General features: G+C 39.4%; 1 protein-coding gene across 1 annotated transcript; it reads left to right on the top strand.

The window, feature by feature from the left end:
- The first annotated feature begins 16,509 nt into the window (after positions 1-16,509).
- On the top strand, positions 16,510-21,856 carry SCG2 (secretogranin II). The gene is made up of 2 exons (XM_045367791.3): positions 16,510-16,586; positions 19,568-21,856. The coding sequence occupies exon 2, from the start codon at positions 19,582-19,584 to the stop codon at positions 21,433-21,435; it is 1,854 nt and encodes a 617-aa protein (XP_045223726.2). The 5' UTR covers positions 16,510-16,586; positions 19,568-19,581; the 3' UTR covers positions 21,436-21,856.
- The last annotated feature ends 2,421 nt before the right edge of the window (positions 21,857-24,277 follow it).

The following is a 24,277-nucleotide window of genomic DNA, read 5'->3' as shown; positions in this document are numbered from 1 at the left end:
AGCCACATTCCAGCTGTGGGATTTGGGGCAAAACAATGCAGTTTTCTCTGTTCTTATCTGTAGAAAGAGAAGATTGATCTAGATAACTTTTTGGCAGCAGGGGGTGGGGTGGGTTCCTATCCAGTAGAGAACCACCTGCCCAGGATGTGTGAAGGGTCGTTAAGCTGATCTGGGCCTGCCCTCCATTTATCTGGAAGTCTCTAACCTCTTTAGAAGACCTGAAAGTCTGAATTTCCCTTCTTTAGAAGCTCTGGCTTGAGGCGTTAAATGTTCTCATTAAGATGCAAATTCATTCTCCACACAGCTGCCCCAGTTGTTTTCCTCCTGTTGTCATTTGTTTCCTTTCTTTCCTTAGAAAATTTGACAATGAAGCCCAAACCCCCTCATCTGCATTCCAGGCAGTGTCTGTCAAGACTCCAGCCTTGCTTGACTTTCTCTACGCAATCCTCGTGGGCAATGTGGGTTGTGGTCAGGAAGGCAGACTACCTGCGGGGGTCTCTGCTCCTCACTTTAATAAACATCCAAGCTTGGGAAAGTTGCTAGATCTTTGGGGCCTTCAGTTTCCCACTCTGTCAAGTGCGAACAATGAGGGTGCCTATCTCATTATTATAGGGATTGCATGTTTTAATTAATGTAAAGCACTTAGCCCTGTGCTTGGAGCAAGGTGAACCTTCAGTAAAAGTTGGCTGCTGTCCTTGTGGCAAACCAAACTCTTTCCCCCAGCGAACCTCCTTCCTCCCCAGTCTGTATCTTGCTCAGTCCTTTCCCTCAGGAGAGCAAGTTCTTACTCACCTTTCTTCCTCCTGAAATGCTTCTTCAAGGTCTTGCTCAAATGTCACTATATCCATGAAGGCTGTCTTGAACTTTTTGGAGAATTAATTGCTCCTCTTCCCTCTTGGCCTTTTCCTTGTGCCTCTGTCGAAAACATGTTTTATTCTGTTTTATCCATCAAGGGTGTATGTGTATGCCTCCTTCACTTGCCCGCCACTGCCCCCCTCAATGCACCCACCCTCAGTCCCAGCCACTAGGCTGTGAACTCTAAGAGGGCAGAGAGCACAGCACCATTACTTTCTGAATAATTCAATCAGTTCAATAAACATTTGATGAATGAGCAAATGAATGGATAAATGCATGAGTGGAAGGTTACCCAAATAGCGTGTTCTCTCATTATTACAGATTGATTCTATCAGAGAGCAGGGCTTCAAGAAACTGAGATTTCAATGTGGTTGGTGCTCATGGCAGGCTAAGGTCTGAGGTTTGAGATGCAGCTATGGAGGGACAGGCCTATGTGGGGCCAAGATGAGGTAAGAGGGGTCCCTAAACAAGTACCTCTTCCTTGTCAACCCCCTTTCAAAAAGCTCTGTGGTTTTGGTTTGAGTTGATGGTAACAAGTAATTACATGAGTAATGATAAGCACAAAATGAGGCAAATCTGAACGTAGGAAGGTCCATACCCATCTTGCTGGATTTTGCGCCCATAGTTCAAACTTCCATCAGTCATGGTGGTTCTTTTTTTTTTTTTTTTTTTTTTTTTTTTGAGACGGAGTCTAGCTTTGTCGCCAGGTTGGAGTGCAGTGGCATGATCTCAGCTCACTGCAACCTCTACCTCCTGGGTTCAAGTGATTCTCCTCCCAAGTAGCGGGGATTGCAGGCATGCACTTCCATACCCAGCTAATTTTTGTATTTTTAGTAGAGCCGGGGTTTCACCATGTTTGCCAGGATGGTCTCCATCTATCTCCCGACCTCGTGATCTGGGCACCTTGGCCTCACAAAGTGATGGGTTACAGGCGTGAGCCACTGTGCCCAGCAAGTCATGCTGGTTCTTGAAGGAGATAATTGTTTCCATGGAAGATTCATGGTGCAGGTAAGAGGCTGGAAGGGAGAACACATTCACCATGTACTCTGTGTAAGACCCAACTTACAGAATTGGTTCCAGCAATACCCAGTTGGATTTAGTTTTGTTCAATGGGGATTCCACTTATTTAAAAGATGATTGCCAAATTCTCAAGTTTAAATTTATTTCACTCAACTAATCATGGTTTTGAGTAGAATAAAAGAGTGAGACTATAAGGGGAAGCCGGAATCTTAATACTGATGAGGGGTTGATATTTCCTGTAACTGTCTAGCACCACTAACCTGGTGCCTGGCTCTGCTTTGTAGCTAGCCCCCAGGGTAGCAAAGAGAAGGCAGCAGTAGAGGAAGCTTTTTGAGGGCCTCTTGGAAAGCCTTCCCATTTCCATGGCTCCTGGGAAATGGTGATCAATGATACAACCAATGGATACTCTTGACAGTTTCTCTTTTGTCTCTGTTTCTCTTATGCTCCACCCCAGTAGTTTTAGTTGCCTTCTTAGAGATCCCTTCAAGCAAAACTGAGAGTGTCATCCCAAGTCTCCAGAAACTAAACAAAGGACCTCTGTCCCCAGTTTCCTGATTTCAAACCCAGTCACTGCTCTATGTTCTACTCATCACTGAATCCTCCTTTTCAGAGTCTGCTCATTTAAATGCTTCTGTCTTACCAGATATTGGGAGCTAGGGACAACAAGGCCAGGCCTGGTAGTCAACGCAGGATATCAGGAGGCCCAGCACCCACCCTTAACCCTCTGACTGCCTGGGAATGGGGATTAGTCTACTTATTTTTTCCTCTCCTTTGATCAAGGGCCAGTTGGTATAGAAAAAAGAATGTTGCAATCTCAAAACGTGCTAGGCACTTATTTATTAGCATATCCTATTTAACAACCACTGCCCCCCAACATCCTTATGAGGGTAGAAACTATTATTAAGTGGTGTCACCAGAAATCAAACCCAGATCATCTGACCACAGTTCACTTGCGTCTATTCATAACCCTCTCTAAGCTGCAGTTTCCCCATCACCAGAATGGTAATGATATTAGCTCGAACCACATGAACTTGCTATATTCGATCATTTTCTAAATTGAAAAATGGCAAGTTAACATAGTTCAACATGTAATATTCCCAATAGGTTAAGTGTAAAGATATAGTAATTGTAAATGGTGTGACGTATAGTCAGCTTAATAAACATCAGCTATTCTCATGATCACATACCCTTCGTTTTGCCACTTTGTCTTTCTTCATCCAAGAAATTCTGAAAGGTCCTTAGCTGAGTGTCCTATGGTGACTACTTGATGAAAGCTATGAGAACTTAATTCCAAAGCCCCAAGATCAGGAATATCCTAAAAACAAAGAATGTCTTGGCCTCTGGCAAGTGTTTGATCCCTTTCTCTCTCTCTCTCTCTCTTAAAAAAAAGAAGACCCCTTCTTTCACTTGATTTGTTATCTTCAGATGCAAGAGACATAGTAAACTCCTGGAGCATGTAGTGTCTTCTGGAGCAGCACAGGTGTGGGGACAGGATCCAGACACAGAGCTAAGGCTCTAAAACATCCACATATCCTGTGGGTCATGTTCAGGGTCCGGGACCAGCCTGCTCTTCTCTTTGGACAACTGAAGAAAGCTCCGTGTAAAGCTGCAGACTTGCTGAGAGATTGAGATGAAGCAAATGCTTCTATTCTTTCTTTGTTTTACTTTGAGACAGGATCTTGCTCAATTGCCCAGGCTGCAGGCTGGAGTGCAGTGCTGTGAACATGGCTCACTGCAGCCTCAATCTTCTGGGTTCAAGTGATCCTCCTGCCTCAGCCTCCTGAGTAGCAGGGACTACAGATGCATGCCGCCACATCTGGTTAATTTTTATTATTATTAATTTTTGTAGAGATGGGATCTCTACATGATGCCCAGGCTGGTTTTGCACTCCTTGGCTCAAGGAATCCTCTTGCCTCAGTTTCCAAAAGTGCTGGGATTACAGGCATGAGCCACCACACTCAGCTGCTTCCAATCTTTTCCTGGTCAGTTTCTGTCCATCTTAGACACTCAAGTTCAAAGGTTCCCTGCTATCTAAAATCTCCAGCCCTCCTATGCAACACTAATCATGGTCTCTCTCCAGCCACTGGTCCCTTGTCTTCCCATTTATCACAGCCTGCTATGATGTGTGATATGGTTTAGATGTTTGTCCCCATCCAAATCTCATGTAGTGATGTAACCCCCAATGTTGGAGTTGAGGCCAGGGGGACTGAATCATGGAGGTGGATCCCTTGTGAATGGTTTAGCACCATCCCCTTGGTAACAAGTGAGTTCTCCCTCAGTTCATGTGAGATCTGCTTATTTAAAAGTCTGACTGCCCAAACCTGCTCCCACTCCTGCCATGTGACATGCCTGCACTTATGCCTTCCACCAGGACTGTAAGCTTCCTGAGGTCCTCACCAGAAGCTAAGCAGGTGTTGGTAACATGCTTGCACAGCCTGCAGAACCGGGAGACAATTAAACCTCTTTTCTTTATAAATTACGCAGTCTCGGGTCTTCCTTTATAGGAATGCAAAACAGCCTATGCAATGTGTATAGATATTTTCCTCACTAGTTTCCACATGAACAGCCCTTGAATTTTATTTGCTTTGTATTGTTGGTGCCTGATGTAAGTCTTGGGGAAAGTAAAAGTTCAATAAATATGTCTTAATGATAATAGCACTATATTTATTGAATGCTTATTGTTCTGACTGAAGTCACACAAAACCCTGTGAGGTACCTGCTATTATGATTTCTGTTTTATAGAGGAGAGAGCAGAGGCATGAAGACAATAAATAAATAGCTTGAGGCTCCACAGCTAGGAAGAGGAAGAGGCAGGTGCAAACCCAGGCAGTTTGGCACCAGAATGTGCCCATTAACTGACTCTCTGTCTCTTTTAATACATGGATGCTTCTTGACTTTTGGCTAAAATAAAGAGTAATGAAGCCGAGTTTAGAAGAAAGGGATTCACCATTGTAGGGAAAAACACCCCCAGGATTTTAATCTCCTTGTTATTGTTAAAAGACCCAAGTCCTACATCAGCTGGTGGATGCTAGCCAGACAGATGCAAACAGTTTAGAGATGTTAGGGTTGAGGTCCGGAAATAAATACCCCAAAGGGAATCTGAAGGGGCTCATTCACTCAGAACCCTCTAAGACGTCTGGGGGCCTTGGAGATGGTCGTCATTTCGGGGTTTGCGTGTGAGGCCCCCGCCCTGGTTCCTCTGAAACCGGCTGCATCACCAGCATCATCGTGTAGTTCTTCCATCAGGAAAAGACACAAAAGCATCGTGACATTTAAAGCCTTGTTCCTGAGTCTCATTAGGGCAGAGCCTGAGGATGACTGTAATGAGTGGCTGCGCCTCTATGAATGTGTAACGTGCAAACTGCTCCCGCCGTGCCCCTCCAAGCGGGGCTGTGCGGAGACACTGATGATTAAAACCGTGAACCTGGCCTTGGGCTGAGGAGGCGGTGGCGCAGGCCTGGAGGAGGCGTTCATTCTCATTCATTATTGCGGCTGATTCCCCGGAGCCGCTCAGCCCCGGCGGAACATGACTCATCGTATTCCCTATAGCCATGTGTGTTTTGACTTAAAATCCTTCCGTCTGACGCCAAGCCCTGCTGAAGTCAAGGGAGCCAGAAGCAGCCTCCCAGAAGAAACTCCACCTCCGCCGGCTTGACAGAGAAACAGGCTTCTAGCAGTTACGTAAACACTTGCGTTTCGTTTCTTTTTCAGTCTAATGGAGGAGAGGCTGCAAATGACTTGCTTTGCGACGCCGTTCAGAAATCAGTTCTAATCACATCAGTATAAAGGAAATTCTTATTTTTTTAGGTTGGTTACAATGTTAAAATTCAGGCATGGCAAGCCCTGTTTCAGTGAATTCCCAGGGACTGGGAGCTGAATAATAATCAGGGAAGGCATCTGCAGAGTGCCTCAGACCTTCCAACGCGTTTTCTACAACTATTATATAATTGAATCCTTGCGGCAACTTTCTGAGGCCTCAGCCTAGGTAATGTTACCCTCATTTGACAAATGAACAAACCGAGGCCCAGGGAGGTTAAGTAATTTGCCTAAGGCCGCACAGCAGACCCAAGCCCAGTTTTCTACCTTCTGCTGTACATAACTCCTGCCTATTGGATATGTTCTGAGGCGAGTTTTGCTGTGGAACTAAAGTGTTAAAACACACACACAAAGTTTCTGGTCACTGAATTTTTTTTTTTTTTTTTTTTTTTTTTTTTTTTTTTTTTTTTTTTTTTTGAGACAGGGTCTTACTCTGTTGCTCAGGCTGGAGTTCAGTGGCATAATCACAGTTTACTGCAGCCTCAACATCCTGGGCTCAAATGGTCCTTCCCCCTCAGCCTCCTGAGTAGCTGGGACTACAGTTGTGTGCCACCATACCTGGCTAATTTTTAAAAATTTTTTGCAGAAATGGGGTATCTCTACATTGCCCAGGCTGGTCTTCAACTCCTGAGCTCAAGTGATCCTCCTGCCTCGGCCTCCCAAACTGCTAGGATCATAGGTGTGAGCTGCCTGTAATTACACGGTGCACTGCCTGCTCCGTGAAACTTTAGAACCCTTGGAGACAGGAAGAAGAGAGAGGCGAGAATATACAATCAAGAGTTTTGGACTCCAAAATGGGGATTAGGCCTCGCCCAAGATTGAGCTACAAGATAGTAGAAAATTTCCAAAAAAATCAGTCTTTTTTAAAGTATTACTTTGTTATCTCTAAGCATTATTCGTACTACTATTTACTTAATTTTTTTCAATATTGAACATCTTGTTAAGCCTAAATCAAAGAAGGTTTACATCACTTCCTCAACTTGAAAGTTTTATTGCCTATATAAATGGAAAGAAATTCAAACCATAAATTCAATACAACTATAAAGATGTTAATAAATTTCTGGTTAGATCCTGCAGCCTGCAGAAAGCTCAGAGTCTAAGGCCAAAAAGGAGGATTTTCAAGCATCAGAAAGGTGTTCATGCTAGCCTCCAGCTGATAGTTTCTTTTTTGTGTAACTAGGAGAATTGCACAAGGAATACATTTCAGACAACTATAGAACCTAATGCTACTTAATGCCATGTCTATGCTTGGCAGAAAAATTCCAATAGTGTTATGGATATGCTTTTCATACTCTGGGAAACAGATGCATCTGATTGGCCCCTTGGAGTACATGAACACCCAGGGGAAAGCAGGACAAGCTTCTCACTGTCAACTGATCTTATCTCCTTTCTTTGGGTAAGATTTTAACTAAAAATCTGTCAACATTCATGCTATAACAATATTCCAAACCAGTCGTGTTCAATAGTTATATCAGTCAAGCTGGGCTAGGTTATGTGTGATAACAGTGTCTCAAAATCAATGGCTTAAACAACTTTATTTCTTTATTTTCTCACCTTACCTGTTCATGAAAGGTCTGGAAGGTAACTCTGCACATTGCAGCCAATCACAGAGGAAGCTGTGTGAGCAACCACCACCTCAAAACTTGCCCGCATCTATGGTGAGGGCAAGTGCCCTGGTACATGTCATTCATCTCTAAGCTTATTGACTAGAAGTTGTCACATGGTGCCACTCAATCACAAGAGTTCAGGCGGTGCAATTCTATCATAAGCCCAGGAGGAAGGGGAGCCAGAACTATTTGGTGACTATTACTAAGAGTTACAACAAAATCTCAAGGTCATAGATTCACTTGAAAACTTCTTTATAGCCCTGAAGCTTCCTGCAACAAAAAGCACATGATCACATTTACATAAACACGTGCATTTAATCTCATAGGATTCAATGGACTTCCGGTTAAAAACCTGTACTCTGATAATGGGGTAACTGCATGCAAAGGGTAAAGGTTCATTAAGGAAAGTGTTACTGAGAAGATACATATAGTAAAACTTTGTTTTTCTTTTCTTTTCTTTTCTTTCTTTTTTTTTTTTCTTTCTTTGGAGATAGGCTGGAGTGCAGTGGCAGTGGCATGCTCATGGCTAACTACAATCTTGAACTCCTGGGCTCAAGTGATCCTCCTGCCTCAGCCACTCAGGTTCAGCTGGTGGTACATGGGCCTACAGGCATGCAGCACTACACCCAGCTAATTTAAAAAAAAAAAAATTGTAGAGATGGAGGATAGAGTATTACTGTGTTGCCCAGGCTAGTCTTGAACTCTTGGCCTCAAACAATCCTCCCACTTTAGCCTCCCAAAGCATTGGGATTATAGGTATAAGCCACTATACCAGTCTCAAGTAAAACTTTTTAAAAGAATCAAAATGGTGGGGAAGAGAGGAAGAACATTTTCAAGGCAAGGAGAATGATGCAGATAAAGATGGACTGAGAAGATTAAGTATATCTTCTGGTTGAGAACATTATAGTACTAGCCAAAAATCTAGGGAGGGTGGGAATGGAGAAGTATGAGGGAGCATAAAAAAATCAGTGGAAGACCTTGAACTATGGAAAGTTAATCCAGTTGGCACCAGTTGAGCAGGGGAGGCTCACGATGGAAAAATGTTGAAAGATAATTTGCTATGGTATTTGAAAAGATGGAGCCCCTTGGCTTGTACTTAGGCATTTAATAGACATTGATTGCTTTTTTTCCCCATTGTCGTTCATTTTTTCCCATTGTCATTTCCCATTAGTTATTCAGTCAGCAGTAGTTCCTGAGTGCTAGTTCAAATTAGAAGTAGATATTATTTCCCTTAAGGTGCCAACACCTAACTTCCTGGAAATAGAAAGGCATGTATGAAAGGAGATTAGTGATAGACACTTGAAAGTCTGGGGAGAGATTTTTTGAATGGCCAAACATAAGAGAATGCTAAGAGGCTATGAAAATGGATAAACCGGAAAGGGGCAACTGGGAAGAATTGGCAATGGTTGGGGAAATAAAGGGGTGAGACAGTGGAGAGGGATAAGGTACAAGAATAAGCCAAGGAGATAATAGTTCCATGATTGAACTGGAGGGATGAGACTAGAATCAGTTAGGAGAGAACTTTGAGAAGGAGGTAAGGGATTAGAAGGAAATGTGGTCAGTTTGGATCTTGATATGCTTATTTTTAGATGTTGTTATTATTATTATTATTATTATTATTATTATTATTATTATTATTATTATTTGTGTGTGTGTGTGTGTGTGTGCTGAAACTCAGGTCTGTAAATGTTATTATTTTTAAGCATTGGTTTGGCTGGGTTTTGGGTATAATGGACTTACATCCTAGACTTCTTTATGTCCTCAAAGACATTAAAGTCATTTGGGAAGACAGTAATCTAAGAATCCCACAAATAAAAATGCTATAATATATTGCAACTATACTAACTACTAACCAAGATAAATATTTGGTTCCATGAGAAAATATTCTAGAGAGAACTGGCCGAGTCAGGAAACTCAGATAAAATTCTCCTAAGGAAATGAGCTTCCTCACAAACAAGATGTTGACTGGGCAAAAGCGGGCAGCGTGGAGGGGTTGGGGAGAACTTTCTAGGCAAGGGGACTGGGATGAAGGATAGCCACTCTGAGCTAGATGCTGTTTTCAAGTCTTATGTTGAATTAGGCCAAAGACTGTGCTTTGGAGCTGAGGACCAGCACCATGAATTATGGAGAAAATTTAATAGAACTGTTTCATTTAGAAAAAGCAAACTGGCTGGGGAGGCCTGGTTCTGGCGACAGAAAAGATGACCAAGACTTGCTCCACATAGCCTTCCAGGGCAGAACTCAGATCCATGGTGAAGCCACAGGGGATCATATTTCAGCCCAATACAAGGGGGGAAATACCCACAAAACTTGAGAATAAATTTGCCCAAAGGTGGAATAGGGAGCATTGGGAGGTAATGAGTTGCTATTTATTTGGAGGTATTTAAGGAGCCTTAATATTATATGCTGCAAGGCTGTTTGTTAGGAATTTGACAGAGCAGATGCAAGCAATGAGCCAGGTTAAAGTGGATGACATTTTATATATCTTTCCAATCATAGCAATCTATGAGCTAATTTGTACTCAGATAAACCCATCTGTATTTATGCAAGAATCAATTTGAAATCTCTATAAAGCCAGGAAGAGATATTCTTTGCAAACATCAGTAGCATTTCCAAATCGGGAGCAAATAATGGGCTGGTGAGCCAGTCTCTAGGAAGGCTGTGGGGAAAGGTCAAATGTATTTACATTTATATTTGGTTTTATGCTAAATGAACCCTTCTGGGTGGGGTCTGAGAATGTGTGTTGCTAACAGATTGCCGAGTGGTGCTGATATTGCTAACCTGGGACCACCCTTTGAGAATCACGACTCCAATACATGCTTTTAATCATGTCCCTGTAGTATACAGGACCTGTGTCCTTTCTTCATTGTCAAAGTAGTGAGATGATTTGATTTGTGTGCTAATTCCTGCTAAGGAGGTAATAACTGATTAACGAATTATCCCTTACAATGGAGCTCCTAAGGACCCTGTACCAAAAATTCTAAAAAAACCCCAAACCATCTGTGATGTAGAATACAGACAGGCTGGCTGGATTTGGGGGAGAAAGTTCTGGGTTAAGGAGCCTTTTCTCAGTTCCCCACATCATATTATATATGCAAGTGCCCTACCTCCAGAAGTGATATATTCATTTTGCCAATATAGAAAGCACTCCAGAATTCCTACAAAGGCTAAGTGAACTGTGAAAAGTCATCTGGTGAATCTGTGGGAGCCCTGGACACAAAATGCTAAACTTAACCATAAAGATGCTGCACTTTAACCTTGAAGACTTTCTTACATCTCTCTGGGCTTCTGATTAAAAGGAGGGGTAAGAGAGTGTAGATGGAAGATTTCCAAGCAAAAAAAAAAAATTCGTTATTAAAATATTGGCATGTAAATGCTGAAAACATTGATTCACAAAACAATTATGCCAGGAGAATCTGAAAGATTGAGACATTCAGTGTTGTTTTAAGCTAAGTAATTAACTTCCAGTGCACAAACTTCCTTCTCTCGAAATCCATTGAGGGAGCAGATGCCCAAACATTCATGGTATTAGATTAAGAAAATGCTACTTGCTTTTCTTCCAAGTACCAGATGGTTCCAAGAATCCAAAGTCAATGAAGAGAAGAGGCTGTGTTTATTTGGTTTATACAATTCTTATTGAGGGTTTATGAGAAAAATCATATTTTAATACCTACTAGACAAATAAAAAAAAATTTCACAGCAGACTCCCATTTCACAGGGTAAAGAGGTCAAAGGGTAGAAAGAGCCTTAAATGTTATCTAGTCCACCTAGGGCTGTCAGTAATGTGGTTCCTTGATATGCAGAGCAAAAATATTACAAAGAATAAACAAATACTGGAATTAAGAATAGCTCAATTTTCTTTGTATGTGCTATATTTTTACTCAAATACTTGGAAAATATTTTACGAAATGAAGCAAAAGTTAGAAAAATACAGAATGCTCCTGTAGTGGAGGAAAATAATCCTTAAAAAAACCTAAACTTAATTTACTAGCAGTGCATGCAACGCAAATGAATAAAGTCAGTGCATTTGCATAAGGATGCTGCTGTAAGAGGATTAAAAAATTCCAAGAGGAAATGTGTGAAGCTTTGGTAGTAGGAATGAGAAAACTTTAATTCAACTCGATTCACAAACATATTTTTGGCATGAGGGTACAATAATAGAAAACAGTTTCTACCTCCTAGAACCTAGTGGATTTTGTCTGGGAAACTGTGCAGTCACATTATTAAATAAAGTATACCCTGTTTCTGACTTGTGTGTTCTCCAAACAGCAATTTGCAGGCCCTGCCTTTGCAAGGGAAGTGGAAAAATATTTCACTCTTCTTTGACACTGAGTTAAAGAAACAGTCATTTGTTAGTAAAGCGTACTACAACTACGAATGGAATTTAAATTTTGGAAGTAAAAGGTAAAGGTGGTAAAGAGTAAACAAGGAGTATAAAGGAAAAAAAAATGTAACAAGAAGAGAAGGAAGGCAGGCCAGTGAGGACTGAGCAAGGACAAGCAGCCAAGACCCTGAGGGGCCGGGGTGGACACTACACCCTCCTTGCTGGCCACAGTCAGGCGAATGCTGGAGGACCTCAGCTTAAGCGTGCTGCACCCGGACTCCTCTGTGAGAGTCTGGTCTTCCATGGGAGGAAAGGGCAGGCAGGGAGGCAGTTAGAGACAGGGAAGAAGCAGACAGGAGAAAAAGGAGAAACAAGACATATTCGTTTTCTGGATCTCAATTGCTTTTATGTAAATTGAAACAAAATGAGAAATGTAATGAAGTGTAAGAGGGAGAAGTTTCAAATGAAAAGATTACTAAGGTAGAGGATTGCTTGTATGAATGATAGAAATCAAAATCTTGTCTAGATAAACTGTGAAATTGAATAACAAAGAATAAAATGACCAAGATTTAAGAAAATCCAGTCATAAAAACAAACTCATCTGTTCTAATTACTTAGAGTTAAATTGTGAATGATTAACTTGAAATTAACAGCACCCTGGTGAGGATGCAAGCTAATTTTGTAAAAATCCATTATTATAGACAGTACATAATTATTTTGAAAACGTTCACAATATAGAGATTCATTTCTTGGCGGCCATGATAGTTGGCAATTTAGTCCTAACAGGAAAATTAAAATTTTGTAAGGCATGTTTAAATCATTCCTTGAAACAGGCTCAGTGATGCAAAGATTTATAGGTTATTTTAATGTTTTATTCATGCTCTAAAATATTTTACATCAACAAACTATTGAGATATATAAGTGTGTGTACATATACGTGTGTGTGTGTGTGTGTATATATATATAATTTTAAATTCTTCTCCAAATAAATTTCTATTTGAGAAATAGCTCCCTTTAGAACAAATAACTACTGGCAAAAATTTAATAACTTTTGGAAATATGTTAAATATAACACACTGGAAAATCTATAAAAACAAAAAATAACAGATGTTGGCAATGTTGTGGAGAAAAAGGAATGCTTATACACTGTTGGTGGGAGTGTAAATTAGTTCAGCCATTGTGGAAGACAGAGTGGCGATTCCTCAAAGAAGTAAACTACCATTCAACCCAGCAATCCTATTACTGGTTATATACCCGAAGGAATGTAAATTGTTCTATTATAAAGACACATGCATGTGTACGTTCATTGCAGCACTATTCACAATAGCAAAGATGTGGAATCAACCTAAATGCCTATCAATTACAGACTGGATAAAGAAAATATTGCATATAGGCCGGGTGTGGTGGCTCATGCCTGTAATCCCAGCACTTTGGGAGGCTGAGACAGGCGGATCACGAGGTCAGGAGATCGAGACCATCCTGGCTAACATGGTGAAACACCGTCTCTACTAAAAATACAAAAGAAAATTAGCTGGGCGTGGTGGCGGGTGCCTGTAGTCCCAGCTACTCGGGAGGCTGAGGCAGGAGAATGGCGTGAACCTGGGAGGCAGAGCTTGCAGTGAGCTGAGATGCCGCCACTGCACTCCAACCTGCGTCACAGAGTGAGACTCTGTCTCAAAAAAAAAAAAAAAAAAAAAAAAAAAAAAAGAAAAGAAAAGAAAATGTGGCACATATACATCATAGAACACTATGCAGCCATAAAAACAATGAGATCATGTCCTTTGCAGGGACATGGATAGTGGTGGAGGCCATTATCTTTAGCAAACTAATGCAGGAAAAGAAAACAAAATACCGTATGCTCTCACTTGTAAGTGGGAGCTAAACGATGAGAATACATGGACACAAAGAGGGGAACGACACAGCCTATCAGAGTGTGGATGGTGGGAGGAGGGAGAGGATCAGGAGAAATAACTAATGGGTAGTAGGCTTAATACCTGGGTGATGAAATAATCTGTACAACAAACTCCCGTGACACAAGTTTACCTCTGTAACAAACCTGCACATGTACCCCTGAACTTAAAAGTTAAAAAATATGTTTGGGGAGTCTGATTTTGAAAAAACAGGCTGGTGAATAGAATTGTCCTAATTCAACAACTGCTCTCTTATTTGGAAGATGTATGCCCCATTGCATCAAGGCCGTGATCTACTGTTTATTCTTGTTTTCCATTGGTGCTGCACCAAATAGAAATCCAGGCCTATGCCTATGCTTTTCTTAGACCAGGAAAAGCAACTGGACAACTGGGGATTTTTGTCAAAGAAACTCAATTCTGGACTTGGGTCTTTAATGATTAAATTCATCCCATATTTATTTCTGTATTTCCATCTCTAGCAGTGTCTGAATCATAGTTTTTGTTGTAGAAATACCACAGAAAGGACTTAGATTCAAATTCTAGCTCTACCAATTATGAGTCAGAAAATAGTGGGCAACTTACTTATTTCTGAGCTTTAGTTTCTTCATCTGTAAAATGGAGATGAAATACCTACTTGTTACAGTTGTCAGGAGGATTAAATTAGGTTCCAAATACAGTGCTTGGGCCGTAACAGAACTCAATAAGTGAGAGGTATTCATCATAGTCTCATAAGATAGGCAGAAATTCAATAGCCCACAATGGCTTATTGTTCTACCCACATCTTGAGCCTAGTGGAGCCTATCCATCCCAGCAACAGCCTCCTGGCATCTCACATCTACTTGGAGATTTTGAATGAGATTTTGCATGTCTTTTGGATGATTGAAGATATTTCCAGGCAAGACGTTGACTCTGGAAGAACTGTAGCTTCTGGTTCTTGCCAAAAAAGTTTCGTTCCACATAAATGAATTAGCCTGTACAGGATGACTTTCTTGAGGGATTTTGAGACCTATACTGAACTAACTCAACATTTTAAGAATAATTGCCGAGTTTTCTAAGGCTGTGTTGATACTGATTATTTGAACTGGTCACACAGAACTAGCTGCTGGACAGAAAATTAGGTCAAACTCAGAGCAGCTAGCCAGGGCTTTGTTAAAATTTAAGACAATCTTAGCTCAGGATGTCAGTGAATGAACTGGTGCCATTGAGATGATGCTTGAGAAATGGGTCATGTTTAGGTCTCTTCAACCCAGCATTTGATCATGCCCTAAAAAACCACTATAAGGCAAAATTTGTTGGATGAATTGGCCATATAACCCCAGTCTGAGTGTATATGAGTTCATGTCAATCCAAAAATGATGATCTCCTAGTCGTTTAGGAATATCAAATAGGGAGAATCAAGATGCGTTTTTTTTCCAAGATTTTTTCCATAAGACTTTAAGCCATTTCCTGCTTTTTCAAGGAATTCAAAAGTACTAGCATAGTTAGAAATCATTGTAAGAAAACCTGATAGTGAGAGCTCTCAGCTTAGGCCTTTTATTCCATGGCATTGCTTCCCCCTGAATTTCTAGGTTGAACCTATTGGCTATCCAAATGGTCCCAAATACTGCTAGCTAACCTCTCTATTGCTGCTTTCCAATTTATATGAAAATTGTGTGTTTATTTGCATATCATTCCCATTAAATGAAAGGCTCATCAAAGGCAAAAAAAAAAATCACTCATTTTTGTATTAGTTAACAATTGTGCATTTAGCAATGTATCTGGCACCTAGTAGGTATTACAATTTATTGAATCAGTGGCTGATGGTTCATTTAGCAGAAACACATGGGATCTCTTATATAGCAAGATTCTATTGCATTCTTAAAGTATATGTCAATATATACAGTTTTTAGAAACTCATATCTTTAATAAAATAAAGTTTAAAATTTATATTTATATAAATTATTGAAATATATAATCAGGTTATCTGGCAAGGCAGAGCAATGATTATGAATTATAAATCTGAGAGATTGAGAGTTAATTGCTGTATTATTCCCTGGATTGTTCACATTCATGGAAGGTATTCAACTTATCTGATTCAACAGGAGAAGGGAAATATTTATAGTACAATGTCCTTTCGATTGCAAATGAATTCTAGTTACGTATGTGTCACATTTTTTCCAAACAGTGAAAAGACTTTTTTTTTTTTTTTTTAGTAGATGAAAGTATTTTCATCAGCACTCAACTTCTGAGCTTCCCTTTCTGAGATCAGATATTGTAAAAGACAGTAAGAGAGATACAAAGAACTATTAATTACTAAGCTGGAAGTCTTATAAATACCCATTTAAAAAACTATGTAAGCTATTAAAGTTGACTCTCATATAAAAGAGAGACAACGCTCTGTTTTATTCAAAAAAATATGATTTTGAAAGAATGATGGCTATGGTCATGATAAGAAATATGGCCTTTCATATTTATAATGTGTCCTTCATTCATCTTGGGTATACCAGGAAATGGTAATGTAATTTCTTTGTGGGCAAAGATGGAAAAATAATCCTTGTCTGTAAAACTTTCTTATAACAATGACGACAACAATTACAACAGTGACCCCAAGAAACTATTATAACAAGATGCTAGAACATAGATGAGATTGTCTTGCAATTAGCTATGTCTGTCTGACACACATTTCTTTCTTTGTAAGAGAAATCGTGCCGAGCAGTTTATTCTGTCTCAAAGGTTTTGATTAAAGAAAAAGGAAAACTGCAATTTTTGCCACAAAAAGACAGGTGGCGTAAGCATGCAACTTTTTTTTTCTTTTCTTTCTTTCTTTCTTTTCTTTTTTTTTTTTTTTTTTTTTTTTAATATAAAGTGATTATTTTCTCTCGGTTCTTTGAAAAAGCTCGCTTGTGCTGGGGTTTGTGGCTGAGCCCGGTGACGTCAGTGTGGCAGTGCGGAGTCAGGCGCAGCAGCTCCCTATAAGCAGAGGAGCTGTCCGTGTGCTGAAACGGCCCGAGAAGCTCGCCCGGAGAACGGGGAGGAACATGCTGTGGAGCTCCTCTGCCATATAAACAAAAAGAGGTAAGGCTGCTTTTCTCTTTGATTTACTGGAAAGTTCTAATATGCATGCTCTTCTTTTAATTCCTAGCTGAGGAGAAAAAGACTGTTTGGCAAGCTTATGTGATAGGATAACTGAATAGCAACCTGCTGCTCATCAGCCGATGTGAGGACACTACATATGTGTAGATACATGATCGGGTCTATGCTTTATACTACTTGATGTTGGATATTTACCAACCAGAATGTTATTTAGATAATCATATTAAAAGGAGTGAAAAAGTTAAGGATTTTAGTGTGAATACACAGATTAGTGTAAAGTTAACCAAGCCCAATACATTGTTTCTTTCCAAAATTTATTATTTCTGCTACTAAGAGCCAGATACGAAGCCAGGGGCGTAATTTATATGTTTAATATTCTTAACAGTAGGTTTCCAATGATTCAAAGGCTGTTAAGCATGTTAGTCACAAAGCCAACCAATTTTGGAACTAGTTTTTTTTTTTCTTTGATATTCATCTCACAAGAGCTCTGAATTAATTAACCATATAAAATTCTTTTCTGAACTTGTATATTTGAAAGAGCTTACATCATTATCTCCTAATTTTAGTCCTAAGGTATTAACTTAGGATTTTCCTGAACACTGGATTCTTCCTTTTTCCAGGGCAAAATATTATCTGGGGTTATAGTTTGGTTGTGACCATGAATTACAGAGAAATGATAGTTTTGAATACATGATGAAAATATTAATAACTTTGTAAATTGTTGTTATTACTATAATTTGATTTAAAGAGGATGTTCAGTATGTTGTTAAAGTCTGGGACAAGTATTTCTTTTTCTCTGTTTCCCAACTAGTTGAATTGCTTAAATTATATATAGTTACCTGCATGTGTCAATGCTCTAGTCTGATTTCAACAGAAAAGACATTTTAACTTGAGAGATATTGATGATAGCTGTCAGGGGAAAAATATGTTCTAATTATTTGGATTTCAGAAAATTCAATTTTAAATCAAACCTTATAGAGAGTAGTAGAGCTGTTGAAACATCTTTACTACTTGAAAGGGCTGCTACCTGGGAAAAAAATCCTTTGGGTCTCACTCAAAGGCAGTAACTATGTCATTCAAACTGAAGCAGAATAGATAAGCAAAGGGTAGCACTTGTTAGGCTGTGGTGTAAACAACTGCAAGGAGTATTGTGCTTCAACTTTACAGCAAAGTGCAGTTCCAAGATAATGATTTTAAAGATAAGCATATAATCCATATGTTAAGACTATTTAAGTATTGTGGCTTCAGAGAAAATAAGTTCAATAAGGTTTTTAAGATTATTATTTCAAATCCCAATGTTGAAAATTGATTACCAAAGCTAAATTAATCCTGAAATAATATAAACAAGAGTGCATAATGTATTTTTACTTGAACCTCATTATTTTATGAATAAAATTACTTATAGTAAACATGCATTTATAATAAATACTTTGGAAGTATCCTCTCAAATGCCTTTCAAGATTTTTCTTTCAATAAATTATGTATTCTGGTAAATGTGAATCATTTAAATAAATATATATGTATGCTAAAATGTTTTCATAACTAAGCCATTATTGGGCTCTAAAAAACTGGAAACAAAATCGTCAGTATGATCTTGTGAACAATGGTATTTTCTATAATTGATGTTTAAGCTAACAGAAAATTGTATACATATAACTTAGCTTATCTATCACAAAACCATGATCTGGTAAAGATATGAACAAACTTATAAACTCCTTTTACATTCATTCTGTTTACAACAAAATAACAAATATTAAAATAGTTTTTTTCAATGTTAGCAATATTAAATGTAAGGCACATAAAAACTAATCCTCTTACCAATTCCTATGTGAGATTTTAAGGCACTGGAGAAAAAATGAATGGAGATTTTTAAGTAGGAAGAATTCAGCACATCATCTGTGTTTATTTGAATTGGGATTTACATAGTGGTTATTTTAAGATTTTTCTAAACAGTATGAGTGATTTAAGATTTCACAGGTCCATACCAAAATAGACACAGACATAAGACAAACTGAATCTGAACACTCACAAGTTCAGAAATAGACTAGCTAAAAAAACTTATGTTCTCTCTGTAGCATCTGTTATTATTTACTATGCACTCTTGAGGGCTGATGAAAAGTATAACCACAATTGCATTTTGCAAGACAGTCATAATAGAAATTATTAGAAGAAATATGGAGCAAAGAGATTTTAAAATGCTTTATTGGTTTAGCACATTTACACAAAAAGAAACTTCACTGGTTTAGTCAACTGGCTGGAATCTGAGAAGACCTGTGTTCTAGAGGTTATTTATGGATCATTGGATTTGCTATCAGATTGAGAACAAGTTATTTCTGAAAAATATATGTGGATAGGACTCCCCACAAGGTAATTCAGTATGATTGACATATAACAGAATCACTTTGTCATATATGGTCATGTAACTGCTGCTGTGTTTCAACAACAAAATTAGATGGACACTTCAGGAAATAAACCACATGTTTTTTGACACAACTTTAAGGACATAGTTTGTGGGCGTGTATGTGTACATGCGTGTTTTAAATTAAGCCAACACATTATTTGGCCAATGACTTCACTATATAACATAATCAAAACATCTTGGGAAGTATTTGCTGCTTTATTATAAAGAAACAACATGTACTAAACATCCAACTGCAAGTTCTGTAAATGAAAAAATAAAATTTGAGAAATCTCATATCAGTGTTTTTGCTGTTGTTCTAATTAAGAGAATGCTATGCAAGTTTTTGGTGAATGAGTAATAATTTTGCTAAAGATTCCTGTGGTTTGCTTGTGGGAATCATGTAGAAAATATTCATGAATTTTTAAAAAGAGTTATCCTAAGCTTAATGTGAAATAATATCTACTATGTTTTTTTTTCTCACCTCAATGATCAGTTATTTCTTTTGCTATAGTGTCTTCTAGTTTGTTTCATTTGTGTTAACTCATCTTTTCTATGTTTTAAGGAAATCTTTCAAACATGGCTGAAGCAAAGACCCACTGGCTTGGAGCAGCCCTGTCTCTTATCCCTTTAATTTTCCTCATCTCTGGGGCTGAAGCAGCTTCATTTCAGAGAAACCAGCTGCTTCAGAAAGAACCAGACCTCAGGTTGGAAAATGTCCAAAAGTTTCCCAGTCCTGAAATGATCAGGGCTTTGGAGTACATAGAAAAGCTCCGGCAACAGGCTCATAAGGAAGAAAGCAGCCCAGATTATAATCCCTACCAAGGTGTCTCCGTCCCCCTTCAGCAAAAAGAAAATGGCGATGAAAGTCACTTGCCCGAGAGAGATTCACTGAGTGAAGAAGACTGGATGAGAATAATACTTGAAGCTTTGAGACAGGTTGAAAATGAGCCTCAGTCTGTACCAAAAGAAAATAAGCCCCATGCCTTGAATTCAGAAAAGAACTTTCCAATAGACATGAGTGATGATTATGAGACACAGCAGTGGCCAGAAAGAAAGCTCAAGCACATGCAATTCCCTCCTATGTATGAAGAGAATTCCAGGGATAACCCCTTTAAACGCACAAATGAAATAGTGGAGGAACAATATACTCCTCAAAGTCTTGCTACATTGGAATCTGTCTTCCAAGAGCTGGGGAAACTGACAGGACCAAACAACCAGAAACGTGAGAGGATGGATGAGGAGCAAAAACTTTATACAGACGATGAAGATGATATCTACAAGGCTAATAACATTGCCTATGAAGATGTGGTGGGGGGAGAAGATTGGAACCCAGTAGAGGAGAAAATAGAGAGTCAAACCCAGGAAGAGGTGAGAGACAGCAAAGAGAATACAGAAAAAAATGAACAGATCAACGATGAGGTGAAACGCTCTGGGCAGCTTGGCATCCAGGAAGAAGATCTTCGGAAAGAGAGTAAAGACCAACTCTCAGATGATGTCTCCAAAGTAATTACTTATTTGAAAAGGTTAGTAAATGCTGCAGGAAGTGGGAGGTTACAGAATGGGCAAAATGGGGAAAGGGCCACCAGGCTTTTTGAAAAACCTCTTGATTCTCAGTCTATTTATCAGCTGATTGAAATCTCAAGGAATTTACAGATACCCCCGGAAGACTTAATTGAGATGCTCAAAACTGGGGAGAAGCCTAATGGATCAGTGGAACCGGAGCGGGAGCTTGACCTTCCTGTTGACCTAGACGACATCTCAGAGGCTGACTTAGACCATCCAGACCTGTTCCAAAATAAGATGCTCTCCAAGAGTGGCTACCCTAAAACAGTTGGTCGTGCTGGGACTGAGGCCCTACCAGATGGGCTCAGTGTTGAGGATATTTTAAATCTTTTAGGGATGGAGAGTGCAGCAAATCAGAAAACTTCATATTTTCCCAATCCATATAACCAGGAGAAAGTTCTGCCAAGGCTCCCTTATGGTCCTGGAAGATCTAGATCGAACCAGCTTCCCAAAGCTGCCTGGATGCCATATGTTGAAAATAGACAGATGGCATATGAAAACCTGAATGACAAGGATCAAGAATTAGGTGAGTACTTGGCCAGGATGCTAGTTAAATACCCTGAGATCATTAATTCAAACCAAGTGAAGCGAGTTCCTGGTCAAGGCTCATCTGAAGATGACCTACAGGAAGAGGAACAAATTGAGCAGGCCATCAAAGAGCATTTGAATCAAGGCAGCTCTCAGGAGACTGACAAGCTGGCCCCGGTGAGCAAAAGGTTCCCTGTGGGGCCCCCGAAGAATGATGATACTCCAAATAGGCAGTACTTGGATGAAGATCTGTTAATGAAAGTGCTGGAATACCTCAACCAAGAAAAGGCAGAAAAGGGAAGGGAGCATATTGCTAAGAGAGCAATGGAAAATATGTAAGCAGCTTTCATTAATTACCCTACTTTCATTCCTCCCACCCCAAGCAAATCCTAATATTTCTCTTTAGTGTGTTGACTTCTATCCTGTTAACACTGTAATATCTTTAAATGATGTACAGGCAGATGAACCCAGGTCACTGGGGAGTCTGCTTCATTTCCTCTGAGCTGTTCTCTTGTGTATGGATATGTGTAAATGTTATGACTCCTTGATAAAAAATTTATTATGTCCATTATTCAAGAAAGATATCTATGACTGTGTTTAATAGTGTATCTAATGGCTGTGGCATTGTTGATGCTCACATATGATAAAGAGTGTCCTATAATTCTATTGAAAGTTTTTAATATTTATTGAATTATTTTGTTACTGTCTGTAGTGTTTTGTGGAGTACTGGAGCAAAAAAAAATAAAGCATTATAAATATATAGTTTTATTTATAAGGCCTTTTCTATTGTGTGTTTTACTGTTGATTAATAAATGTTATTTCTGGACAACTCTGGACTCTTAATTCTGGAAAACCAGATACAATGTCTACGGAGCAAGCAGTATGAAGCCAAAAGAGAAAATCATCTTCACCAGACAATTCAGGTAAGAAGTAATGAATTTTATACATGTGATCATGATACCTGCTTGCAGAATGCCACATCCTCTCTCAGCCCACTAGTTATGCTTGCCCATGGTTTTCCTCAAATATATAATTGATAGGGTCTTTGTTTTAGGTATTTTTTTACTCTTGATTTATATAGGTAAAAGAAATTTCAGTCTCCAATACCCATAAGCAGCATCAAAACAAAAACAGAAAGAAAAAGAAAAGGCTGCGTAGATGGCAATCAAAAATGACTACAGACTTGAAAGGAACCTGTGTGTTCCCAGGTCATGTTGGTCCCCCAAAAACAAGGCTGTTACCTCTCTTATGTGACTTAAGGGGAGCCAAAGGACCCCCAAACTGACCATTAGGTAAGTGAAGAAGCACAGTAGCGGTGGGAACAGACCAGCCCCATCTCCTGCCCTAGTGGGCAAGGTAGTGGATGATTATGACAGCACACATCACTTTAGTACAGTGTCAACCACCTAACACATCAACAGAGAATCAACACAACATCAGCAAGAAAATGTATAGAGCAACAAAACAATAATGGTCATAAACAAGGAAATAAACAATAGCTTTTATTTTTTGAATGCTTATTGTGCTATAGGCTCTATACTAAACACTGTACAAACTTTGCCTTGTTTAGTCTATAATTTGTAATTATAGACTATAATTTGTTTACTTTATAATTTTCCCTTCCCTTTTACAACAGGAAAAATCAAACTCAGAATGATTAAATAACTTTCCCAAAGTCACTTACCATTGTGAGTTGTCACATCTGTGTTTTCAACCACTTCACTACACTGCCTCTCTGGGAAGTGCCCTTTCAACCGAGGAATGGGACATTGGGGTTGAAGCGTGAGAAGCTCCCAAGGTTTTAGTATGGGCCACTTCCAAAAAAGGACACATGTGTGTGTATGTGTGCATGTGCATCATGTGCGTGTGTGTGCGTGTGCCTAGGGGACCATCCCTAAACTATCAAAAGGCTGAACTGTCATAAGGCAGTCCCAGAGCCTGGATGCTTTGGGGGAAAACATTGAATGTATGTTTCCTAATTTATAATTTTGCCCAGATTCTTTTCTGTCCAATGATCATGCAATTTTGTGGTATTCTAGAATCTGCAAGTGAGCAGAAACTTAGAAGCATTAGCTCTACAGTATTTCTAACATGTAGACTTTATTCTCAAATACTCTCAAGATAGGGGGTTTCTCCCTCACAATTCAGTATTATAAATTGGACCCTATGGAGTGGCTGCTCCACAGAAGGATTATTACAGGTTATTACAGTTCACTTTCTACATAGCCTTCTGAGACTGATGTGTTCTTTGTAGCTTTGGAAGCTCAGGTAAAATAAGTTGCTTCATTTGTACAGCAGGTTAGTAGTGAAGTGGACTTTAACCCACAACTAACCATAGGTCTCAGGCATGCACCCGTCCATGTGGGTCTGATGCTTTATCATACATGGAGTTAGGTATGGGGGGAAGCCAGAGAACGTGGGGCTCCTTCCAGTGGAGAGATCTAGGATACTCATGTGGCTTAAAGTTTAGAGAACATATTTATATGCCATGCTTTGCAGGTATCCACACACACCTTCCATCCATTGTATACTCTGTCCAATCTTCTGTGTCATGCTATATAACTCATTCCTTGGATCCTAACTCAACTGCGTGCATATTTCCATGGTAGCCCTAAGCAGAAATAAGAACTTGGCACATGCATCTCTACTGAAAAGAAATTTGCCTTCATTGTGATGTTTAAACAGTTTACTGAGAGGTCAGGCAAGGAAAGCAGTGAAACTGACACGACACAGCAGATCAGGCTCCTATCTGGGATTTATACACAAACCAGGAGCTGCCAAAGCCTGCACTCTTGGCTACACCATGCTGCTTTGTTCTTAAAGCCTCAGTTAGGTCTGAAATTCCAGGATTTTCTAATGGAGACATTTCAGGCATCAGGATTGGCAGTTGAGAAGATGTATTAATTTGAGATACATATTCTTCCCCGACTTCACTTAGGCATCAGTCAGCAAGCACCTTTGCCTTTTTGCAGTACTACCGTATCTTCAGCTATTGACTCATCAGGTTTACTTACTTCTGATCCAAAGTTGGTGGGTTTTTTTGTTTGTTTGTTTCATAAGTACTTTAGTGTGTAATTCCCTAACATAAGAAATTAAGCTCTATGCACAATTCAAAGATGTAGATGACAAATTAGTTACAATTAGGGCAACACTGCCCCTGTCCCTGCCCAGAAGCCTCCTT

This window comes from Macaca fascicularis, chromosome 12 (assembly GCF_037993035.2).
Source record: "Macaca fascicularis isolate 582-1 chromosome 12, T2T-MFA8v1.1".
Lineage (NCBI taxonomy): Eukaryota > Metazoa > Chordata > Mammalia > Primates > Cercopithecidae > Macaca > Macaca fascicularis.
The sequence above is the reverse complement of the archived record's forward strand: the minus strand, read 5'-3'. Positions and strand labels throughout refer to the sequence as shown.

Bases quoted from the DNA above. Each gene is read 5' to 3' on its own strand.
- SCG2 (XM_045367791.3), top strand. From the start codon at position 19,582: ATGGCTGAAGCAAAGACCCACTGGCTTGGAGCAGCCCTGTCTCTTATC.